Source organism: Bidens hawaiensis, unplaced genomic scaffold (genome assembly GCF_021521415.1).
Source record: "Bidens hawaiensis isolate Kalapana, Puna unplaced genomic scaffold, B.hawaiensis_p1.1 tig00008841_1, whole genome shotgun sequence".
Taxonomy (NCBI): Eukaryota; Viridiplantae; Streptophyta; class Magnoliopsida; order Asterales; family Asteraceae; genus Bidens; species Bidens hawaiensis.
The window spans coordinates 552612-563873 of NW_027491637.1; the positions used below are offsets into that span (position 1 = coordinate 552612).

Genomic DNA, 11262 nt, shown 5'->3' on the forward strand with positions numbered 1-11262 from the left:
AATTTTTCAATAGGTTTGTAGAGAGATGTTATGAAAAAAAATATATAATTTTTAAGAAAAATTTAGATACTGATATGACGACAATGTAACGGTTTCTAAAAGTTTATTGTTCTGGATTCTCTAATATATAAACTTACTATATACAATAATAATAATAATAATAATAATAATAATAATGGAATAATTGAAAAAGGAATAAAGGAAAGAATTTGATGTATTCCCTCCAACTCCGATAACATCCTTGCACCCTTTTCCTTTCCTTTCTGGTTCCAACGTTCCCATCTCTCCGGCGCCACCACCACCAACAATTCCTTCCCATTTTTACATTACAAAGATATCTCATCTAACACTTTCCCATTAAATACACACACACATACAAACCCATCAATCCACTCACCCACCACATCACAACAATGGCAGAAAAAATCTACCCTGCCGCCAAACCCACCGCCACCGCCGCACCCACCCCTAACCCCACCTTTCCCGCCACCAAAGCCCAGCTCTACAACCACTCCCGTCCAGTCTACCGTCCTCAACCCCGCCGCAGCCGTTCCATCTGCTGCTCATGCTGTCTCTGGATCACCTTCACCATCATTATCCTACTACTCATCGCCGCCGCAGCCGGCGGCGTATTCTACGTACTCTACCGTCCTCACCGCCCTACATTCTCCGTATCGTCACTCCACGTGTCACAATTTAGCTTAACCGCTTCCAACAAGCTCAGTACCAAATTCAATTTCACTATCACCGCTCGAAACCCTAACAAGAAGATCTCGTTCTATTACGATCCGGTCACCGTTTCGTTCGATTCCAACGGCGTGGACGTCGGCGACGGGACGGTTCCGGCGTTCACGACGGCGAAGAAGAACACGACGGTGCTGCGGACGGTGGTTTCGGTGACTGGACAGAGGGTGGATGACAACAGTGAGTTGAAATCAGATCTGAAGAGTAAGAAGAGTGTGCCGTTGAAGATACAGCTTGATACGAAGGTGAAAGCGAAGGTCGGAGTGTTTAAGAGTAAGAAGGTGCCGATTAGGGTTACGTGTGACGGACTTAAGGCGGCGGCGCCGGCGAGGAAGACGGCGGCGACGGTGAGTACGGCGGATGCGGAGTGTAAGGTGGATCTGAGGATTAAGATCTGGAAATGGACGGTGTGAGATGATTACGGGTTTGGATCCAACAAAGAAGGTGTGTTTTTTTATTAAAAAGAAAAAATATATTGTGTTTTTTTTTAATTGAATTGAATATGTTTCGATTAATCTGTGATCGGAAATTGATTTTTGTCATAAGTTTAAGCATTTATTTTTTCATGTGTAAATCAACTATTAAAACTAAGGTTAAAAAGAATGTGATCATACTTTTATCTGTGCGGGTTTTTTTTATATCTTAAATCACTTTTGTTGGTTTAACATGTTAGAACCGATGCGTGTAAGCCTTAATATAGTTTGGAGGTCGGGTCGGGCCAGTCATAACGGCAGTATCCTCGAATGCGTCACACACATTTGATAAGACATAAGCTCGACCATGACAAGAGCTCGATTTGAATTTTTATATTATTAACACTTCAATACAATTTACAAAAATAGCCCATGTTGATTGACTGCAAATGCTTGTCATGTGATTGTGATGTTCGTTTTGTAACAAGTTTAGTTACTAATACTAACTTACGTTAAAAATGTCATATAATACGACTTTATGACAAATTAAAATGACTATATACGTAAATTACTAAAGAAAAACCTAAAATAATAAAAATGAAGTAAATATAAACCGAAAAATACGTATTAACTAAACCTATCCTAGACATTTCAAACAATGGTTAACGTATATCATTCAAAATATATCCTACAAATTTCGTCAACTTAAAAACAAACCTATCTTAGTATGTTACAAAACATGCCTAACTCGGCCAATGGCTTAACAAGTTAATTGTTATTAACTTATTATTGAATGATATAATTTTATAAGTTAATTATGTATAGATTAATGAATATGTCAAAAGAGTGTTAGTTGGCAAATTAACCATCTCATTCCATTGTGACTCGACAACGTCTGTATATATATATTTTCAACTTTATAATATTATAGAGCATTTATGACTTTTTATAACAAGACATCGTAAATATTATTTATTTTATCTTTCTATTAGATTAATCTAATAAATCAAGTACACCATCTTTTTCTAATATCATATTTAACTCCTAAATTACTTTGTGATCGTGAGGGTATTAAATGGTAGATTGTCGGTGGGATAAACGTCGTCGTACGGTTCAGCAATAGTTGGGTCTAGTGGCGTTGATCATGCTTGCTGCAAACCAACGAAACATCACATTCAATGCCTACATCAACCAAATTCCAAAATATGTATTTTGGTTTAATATAATAATATTCTTTTTTCTTCCTTTTTCTTTCCTGAAAAACATAAGTGTCGACCTTTTATATAACAAACTAGTTATTTTTACCCCCGCGTTGCGGGGCAGGGTTGTCATATAAGGGCGTCCAAACAAAAAAACAAAATCGGATGTGTTAATCAAATAAAGTTTTACAAGGCAACAGTAATTTTGTTACCATTGTAAGGGTTGTCAAAGACATTATTTTGACAATTATCTACTACATTTCTAGGTTCATGGCCGCATATATTTGGCATCTCTTGGCTTTGTTTGTCTTCTCCAACAGAGTTTACTTCTTCAAATGACTTGACTCTATTATTAATGGAATTACCCGACTCTCTTACCAATGACTACATGTTTTTAAGATTTCAAGTTAAAAGATTTTCTTGTTTTTGCCTTAATAACAGTTGATTTTGATTGATAATATAAAAGCTTGAAAAAGAACTTAGCAATAATTTTCATAGCTAACTAAATCAAAAGTCAAACCAAAGTTTACACAATACTCCAATACTCATACAGTAACTGAGTCTTTAAGAGCAGAGAAAACCATATTTACCATTTATGGTAGTCAGCTTATGCCTAATTTCGGTCTTAGATAACCCAACATTTTTAGAGCAGAAAACAACAATAATTTTGTCGTGTTGTCGGTGATAGATTTGAATGTTGTTTACGGTTTTTGACAAAACAAAAGAAACCCGTAAACATTTAAAAATGGTAACGCATCATAGTCTATACATATAAGCAAACTTTAAAACAAATCGAAATCATGGCTCAGATCTCCGGTATGGCTGCAACGTTTGTTGCCACGCCATATAGCAGTGCGTTATCATAGCCTATACTTATATTGAAGATTCAAGCAATAAACCAACCGCATCCGAATCCGAATCCAAACCAGGCATTGATGCACAACCGGCAATATGATATATCAAAGCTAGGGGTGGCAATCTTGACCCATGGGTTGAATGAGTTGTATCAAAATGTATAATATGGGTCAAAATAAAAAAAGAAAATGATTGAAACGGGTCAAAACGGGTTGACATTTCTCGGTTTTTTTTTTTGAACGAGAAAAACGGGAAAAACTTTTTGGTATTTTTACTTTTTACGTTTTTGATTTATATATTGAATTATAATTTTTTATTTATTTTTTTTGAATTTTTTTGGTGAGGGGTTTTAAAATGGGTTGAGATTTCAAAACCCTCACCAAAAAATTCAAAAAAAATAATTAAAAAATTATAACTTGATATATAAATAAAAAACGTAAAAAGTAAAAATACCAAAATATTTTTCCCGCTTTTCTCATTCCATAAAAAAAACCGAGAAATGTCAACCTGTTTTGACATGTTTCAATCATTTTCCTTTTTAAGTTTGACTCACTCTGACCCATATTATACATTTTGATACGACCCATTCAACCCATGGGTCAAGATTGCCACCCCTAATCATAGCCATGCTCAAGAATGCATTGGCGCATCAAAAGTGCGACCGACCTAAGCTTTCTAGCCCAATTACAATCCATTGGCATCCGACGTTGCAAAGTTAGCATAAACAAATCACACCAATCTTCATAATCCAAATGGACTCAGTCAGTACGGCTAGCATACCCGGCTGTCCCGGCAAGAATAGACAACAGACAACTGCAACCACAACTGACGACTGCCGCCAGTCCGCCACCACTCTACCGACACCAAGGGTTCCGAAACTACAGACGGCGGCCATCCCACCACCATGGTTCCAAAGCAAAATAGGACTTTGCACTTTGCAGATAACTAAAACGAACCTTTAGGAGAGAAATAGAACTTTCCGATTCAATTCGAGACACCACTCCACCGCCAGCCACAGTTCCTAATTTGAACCCGGCAACGGTAGAGGAACTACCGGCAAACACTCTCTGATTTAGACACGACGCCGCCCAAGTAGAGAGAGAAAATAGATACGCCGCTGCCGCTGCCGCCGCCATAGATGGCCAGCAATGGTCATTCGTCGGACAAAGCCGATGAAACCACTGCCTGGAACCATCGGCAACAACAGGCAAACACGTGCTCTGTTTCTCTATCTAGAATGACCTTATAACATCGTGAAAGGCTGTCATCGGAGCTGATGGATTACAAAGGTGAAGAACAAAATGACGGGTTGACGGAAAAAGAAAAAGATCGGCAACTGATAAAGTAAAGAAATACGTGTAAAGGTAAGGACACGCGGCATTCAACAAAGCTGTAAAATCAAAGTACAAATTGTGATTCACAATGTACAAGTTGTTATGTCAACCGACCTTCAAAATTTGTAGATATATAAATATAAATATAAATATAAATATAAATATAAATATTATACTAACAATATTTATCTGTTAAGTATTCATAAGGCGGTTGCGGTATTTATGGTTTGATATTTTTTACGAGTTCCGACATTTCTTATATCCAAGATTGATATGAGATTTCGGGTGTTCTACTAAATATAATTGTATTTTAAGGTTAAAATCAATATAAAAGGTACCAATATTTTAATCAAAGTATGTTTTTTTTTTATTTGACTAACCATGTTTTCTTTATAAAAATTCTTATCTTAACAAAGTAAAAAAAATAGTCTTTTTAAAAAATCAAATAGGTAACACAATCTTACAAATTAGTTTGATTTAACTTATCAAACTATACGACGTGGTGGAGTATTTGGAGAGCTCGGAATTAGATTATTTTTGGCCAACCCAATGACATCAAAGACACTATGTTTGATTCGATTGTTTCATTTCGTATATGTGGTTATCATCTCGTGATTGTAAGTTTTATTTGAACTGGGTGGCGTGACTCAAAAACTCGTTACTTAGCATGTAATTTTTGTTTTGTGCCCGGTTAGGTTTTTTTTTCCGAGTGTGATTTTTATTCCAAGCTTGCCTTAAAAAAAAAACTTATCAGTTATCACACTATCAATTATTAATTTATTATATTATAAAGTATTTGTTCAATGCCTTCTAAACAAATCCAATTTAGACATGTTGATACTTAAAATTTTGTATAATCTAATTAAAAGGATTTTAACAAGTTAAATCATTTAAATATGACACTTAGTAATTAGTATACTCACTGTACTGATTTTACTAAAATAGAATCATGCCACAAGAACTCATCAAGTATAAGTTTTATTGTACTAATGTACTCCCTCCATAAATAATATAACATTTTTTATTACTAGATATATAAGAAATGTGAATAAACTAAAACCTTTTTTTTTTTTTTTGTTTTTTTTAAATGACCCTATTTTTTAAGGACCATTCTTACCTTTTTAAAATCTTTATTAAATAGGAATAATTAATAAATTAAAATTATTCAAAAAAGAGTAAATAATTAAAGTCCACAATTTTATAATCCAGCATAACTGACAACACATGTGGACATGTTACATGACATACAGATGCAAATCATGGCCTCCAATAACGACCATACTATTAATTACTGTATGCATATGATTTTGAGGTTCCTGCTTGTTAATTAAAAGCTAACACACACAAGCATAAAGCATACAGCAGATGTAGACCAAAATAAGGACAAATACACACTTCTGTTTTGAGGCCGCGATAAACTATGTCAAAGCCGTCTGTACGTTCAAACGTTTTGAACCGCAAGTGAAGTCTGACTGGTCAACTGAGTTCACCACCAACTCAGGTTCCGGGCTCTCTAACTCAAGTATCACCTGTACATAAAAAGGTCAATTGGTCAACAAAGTTACCATTAGAACAGTTCGGTTGACATGTGTTAACCTATTTGATTAATGGGTTGTGTTAATATTGGTTTTTTGATCATGACTTAACACCAGAAAGAGTCACGTAGAGGGAGGTTCATACCAAGACGTTATTTCCACGTTGGAGAATTGGAGCGGGGACATAGAGGTTACATTGGGGTCCAAAAGACTGTAAAAAGAGAAAAAAACAATATAATTTGTTAGCTCTTTTGATTATAATATTATAGTATCTGAAACAGAGTTAATAAAATTATCTTTACCGGCCAGAATCTCCCGATATTAAAGCCATTTACAAATGCTACCCCTTTACCCCAACCATCAAAGGACAAGTATGTATCCGTCACTTCGTTAATAACAAAATTACCAGTATAGAAAGCTGGTTCTTCTAAACTCACCACTGCAAATGAATATAGAAAATGTTATCCTGCAAGTGTTTTAATACTAATAATAAAGGAAAATTTACCCGATCTGCTTTTCAGGGTTTTACGAGCAGAAATTCCAATAAAATTAGAAACGTTGTTGAAAGAGAGAATGTTTTCTGAGGCGTCATTTAAATTGTTGAGCGGAATTGGAAGCATTTTCCACTTGAGCAGAGGTTTCCCATCTAAGTAAACAGCAGATAATATGCCCTGTAAAAATATAACAAGATAATATACCATAAAAACCAACATGCTAGAAAGTAACGGTAATCCCGATTATGTTAGAAATATTACCTTGCTATCAGACAAATACGGCCCATAATTAATACGACCCGCGTTTTCAACCTACAAAAAAGGCGTAAAAAATATATGAAACAACATAAAAATCAATTAAGTTTGGACGACTCACGGTTAAATAACTTACCAGAATCAACAATCTAGTAGTGGAAGAACATTCAGCATTAGGGAGGTCAACCTGCTTGTTTGACCATCTATTAACTGTGCCAACGTATTGAGGTTTTTCTCTCTTATCTTCAGAAAGGCATGTAACATACACTTGCGCTCTATCATGCACCTGAAAGTAAAAATAGAAAGAGTAACATACTAATATAATATATTAAAAAGTATATATCTAATACTTATACACCATTACCTTTGGTATAGACAAAGTGCTCGCTTTGACCTTAGTTTTGTATTCAGAAACGTATAATAAAAATCCAAACATCTGAAAATAAGAAAGAACAAAATGCAATGAGTTCAAAAACATTGATGTGATGACATAAAAAAAGAATAAGCACAGATACCTGGCCAGCAGCCTCCATTGAAATTGGGTTCTCAGATTCAATAGCTTTGGTTGACAAGTCAACATCCAGTGTATTAAATAATGATGCGGTTTTTTCTAATTGAATACGACCATATCCCGTCTTCTTATTATTTGAAGGAACCGGAGGGAGAGAGGTTGCACTGTATTTAGCTATAACCTTCCTCAATGCTGGAAATTTTTTCAGAGCATAATTTATCATTATTATTATTATTGATCTTATGAGATCTTAGAAGAATGTAAAGGATATTATTGTATTATTACCTTTGAATTTTTCCCCGTCCACATCACCAGACTCACTAATAGGAGCATCCTACAAGAAAAAAGAATCCCATTTGGGAACAAATTTAAGTTATTAGGGGAAAAATTGGCCAAAAGGATAACTTTTTCTAGGTTTGATCCAAATCATTTTTCGTCCAATAATTTCTTTATATCCTTTACATGATTACAAAAACTTTGTTATTTTAATAAAATCTAAACTTTTGGATAAAACAATTTAGGAGTCGTACGCGCAAAATATAAACTCTAAACACAAAAACAATTATTGTGTTACCTATGATTACAAAAACAATTTATCTCAATAACAATTTAACTATATGTATGAAAAAGTAATAATCTTGTTGAAAATGAGATTGCTCACATAATCATAAGATGTAAGATCAGCTTTATAATCAGATTCCTCGCCGGCATTTGCACCACTATAAAATCCAAAATTGGTTCCGCCATGAGCCATCTATACGTGAGAGATCACCACATCATTAAAAATATAATCTTGTAAATAATGCTTAATATTATATTATATTTATTTCGTTTTATAGCATACATAAAGCACAGCAGATCCATTTCCTGACAAAATATTTTCAAGTGCAGATGCTGTGGAAGTCGCATCCGTTTTAGCAATATTCTCTCCCCAATGTGTAAGCCAACCGGTGTAAAACTCTCTGAGATACAAATTAATATTATGATCATCATAAAAGAAGTGATTACAAAGATATATCATAAAAATTATAATCAGATACCTACGCAGAAAGTGGTGGTGATTTTCCCGGTGCATTAAATGTCTTTTGCATCTTAAATATCGGCCAAGGATCGTCTCCAGTTGTAAAGTCAACAGCTACAGTTAGAAATTTGAAATATTAAACGCATAAACTGTAAATTCTTTAATACCCGATGGAATTTAGATTCGTTACCTGAAAATACCGCATCTCCTCGTTTTTTTCCTTTAGTGAGAGTTTCTCTAGTGCCTCCATCTGTGGTATACCTGTTATCAATATTCAAAACATGCAAATACTAACTAATCACTAAAATTCTGATGCTACAAAATATTTTAAGTGTTTCCAAACTAAATAAACTTACAAAATTATATCATCCCCGAGATGTGAGCGAGTTAAGTTGACCAGATGATGCAAATAATCCTTGTCATCTCCGTATGAGCCAAACTCGTTCTCAATCTGTAACCACAATCTAAACGTGTTGAAATGTTTTGGAACTAAAACATCGGATGTAGTGATAGTGTTACTCACCTGAACCATAATTATAGGTCCTCCTTTGTGGTAAAGAAGATGAGCAATTTTAGGAAGTAGTATTCCCCACCATTTATCAACCTGCCAGACCTCAGTTAAAAGTCATAAACTTGTATTATATTATTATTATTACAGTTAAACCATTTCAAATTAATACTTGCTAATCATCAATTAACAAGATTTACCAAAGCAAGGTATCTCGGGTCAGATGATCTTAGCGTGATGGCCGGTTCTTTAGTAAGTAACCAAGCAGGGAAACCGCCAAAATCCCATTCTACAACAAGAAGTGATTATCATGGTTTAGATGTAAATTTTAACATTAACTATGAAAGAGTCATAACTCGTATGATTCAGTAACTGTTCTAACCTCCACATATGTAAGGCCCGGCCCGTAACATGACCAACAAATCTAACTTGTTACATAGCTCAAGAAACGAAATTATATCAGCAATACCATCAAACTCCAGCTGACCCTCTTTTGGTTCATGCAGATTCCATGGAACATACGTTTGACTCGCATTCAAACCCAACGCCTTTGCTCTTAACAGCCTATCTTCCCAATACTGTTACGAAAGAATAAGAATAATGTGACTGATTGACAATCAGTGTCGTAATTATTGGAATCAGCCACCATTTAACAGAAATCGGCGGGTTACCAATGCGATTTCATATAATCGCCCCCTAAAATCAATAATCGGTCAAAACAAGTCAAAATCGGTTAAACTCTGACAAGATTGGGTGAAAATCATTAAAATTTGGTCAACATTGGTCAAATTTCGGTCAAAATCTTTGAAGTATTTGAAAAAAATATACTTATTTTGAAAAATCATTTATGAAAATTTTGTATATATATCTATATAATTTCGAAAAGTTGCATATAAAATTCCAATCCAATTAATTTAGTCGGAACCCCACCGGCCGACCAGCGCCTAGTGAATTCTACTAAGGCTGTTGAGAATCAAACGTGTGTTTAGTTTAGTTTAGTTGTAAAAATTGGCATCATATGTAACAAATTATAGCATGTTATAAGCAATTGATATAAGAAATAATGACAATTTATACAAAATAAAAGTTGATCAATTAGGTAATATTATTATTAACATTTTAACAAATTTAGCCTCATTATTCACTGAAGAAATAGTACCTGAGGCAGAGTACGGAAATAATGCAAGTCGCCGACGATTATTCGGAACGGTTCTCCGTCTTTCCAGAACATATCATCGGCAATTTCAAATTTACGAGCATTTGCTGTCTGTTGATGACGATGATGATGTTTATAGGGTTTAAGGGAATTGGGAAGAGGTGAAGGTAGAGGTGCGAAAACAGTGGAGAAAGCTAAGAAACATAGGAAGAGGATGATGATTAACGTTGTTGTCTTCAAGCTTTGTCGTTTCGCCATTGCCGTTGACTTCACGCCGTTGAGCTTTTCCGAATAGACTATCTTGAGTGACTCGTTTCAGGAAACTATAAATACAAAATATTCATTTCACTTCTGTCACATTCTCATTCCATTTTCTTGTCTCAATAATTTAACTACCAACCTATCTGATTTTTATTTACTTATTGTTTTTTTAGGAAACGTTCAAATTTGGAGAGTTTTTGTTTTTCCATCCTAGCTAAACTACCTACCTGATATACCATTTTTATCATAGTTTAAATTACTAACTATTTTTTATATGTGAAATTTATTGTCTTATTTGTTTTAAAATTTATTTATAGATGTTATCTAGTTTTAGTTACCAGTTACTTGCTCATTTTAACATTTTCATGTTAATTGTATTTCATAGAAAAGTTACCCATTGGCATTAACATTTTAATGTTAACGTTGTTGTCTTCAAGCTTTGCCTAAATACAATTAACTAAAACTAGATCTCAAAAATTGTCAAATTGACCCAAAAACAGCAAGACAAACCTGGAAAACGGACGGGTCAAATAACAAGTCAAAACAGGTTCAAATAAAAAAACCGATTTAAAACAAGTCTAATTTGTTCTGTGCCAAACAAGTTTTAAACAAAATAGCCTCATATCAAAACAAAAGAAAATCAAATAACCAAAATAATAAAAAATTAAAAATAACATATACATTCTTCCAAACACATTCATTTGAAAAACAACTCAACTTTATCTTAACTTGTCTAAATTCAGCCACCTAAAGTGGAGAACCATGGAGGTGCAAAAAGCCATTTAGGCCTCAAAATCTCTCCCGACGCTTTGTATAAAACACCCCAAAATTTTGATAGTAGAGCCATTATACATGACAATCAATGGAATTAAAGGGGGGGGGGGGGGGGGGGGGGGCTTCCCCTTCTATAGAGGTGTAAAAAACCCGGTTTGAGACAGGTTCTATGTAAACTGAACCGAACTGGTTTGATAGTAAA

The 11262-nt window shown here is 34.4% G+C and overlaps 2 protein-coding genes across 2 annotated transcripts; one reads left to right on the top strand and one right to left on the bottom strand.

Annotated features, from left to right (window-relative positions):
* Positions 1-413: 413 nt before the first annotated feature.
* On the top strand, positions 414-1197 carry LOC143530067 (NDR1/HIN1-like protein 6). Its single transcript, XM_077025693.1, has one exon. It carries the CDS (start codon positions 414-416, stop codon positions 1155-1157), a length of 744 nt encoding a protein of 247 aa, XP_076881808.1. The 3' UTR covers positions 1158-1197.
* Positions 1198-5739: 4542 nt separating this feature from the next.
* On the bottom strand, positions 5740-10357 carry LOC143530101 (beta-galactosidase 17-like). The gene is made up of 18 exons (XM_077025729.1): positions 10029-10357; positions 9252-9447; positions 9070-9158; positions 8885-8965; positions 8718-8812; positions 8552-8622; positions 8385-8475; positions 8185-8302; positions 8002-8094; positions 7626-7674; positions 7345-7532; positions 7194-7265; positions 6966-7115; positions 6836-6886; positions 6586-6751; positions 6383-6519; positions 6226-6291; positions 5740-6074 (listed from the first exon to the last, which is right to left on the bottom strand). The coding sequence occupies exons 1-18, from the start codon at positions 10281-10283 to the stop codon at positions 5964-5966; spliced, it is 2079 nt and encodes a 692-aa protein (XP_076881844.1). The 5' UTR covers positions 10284-10357; the 3' UTR covers positions 5740-5963.
* Positions 10358-11262: the final 905 nt, after the last annotated feature.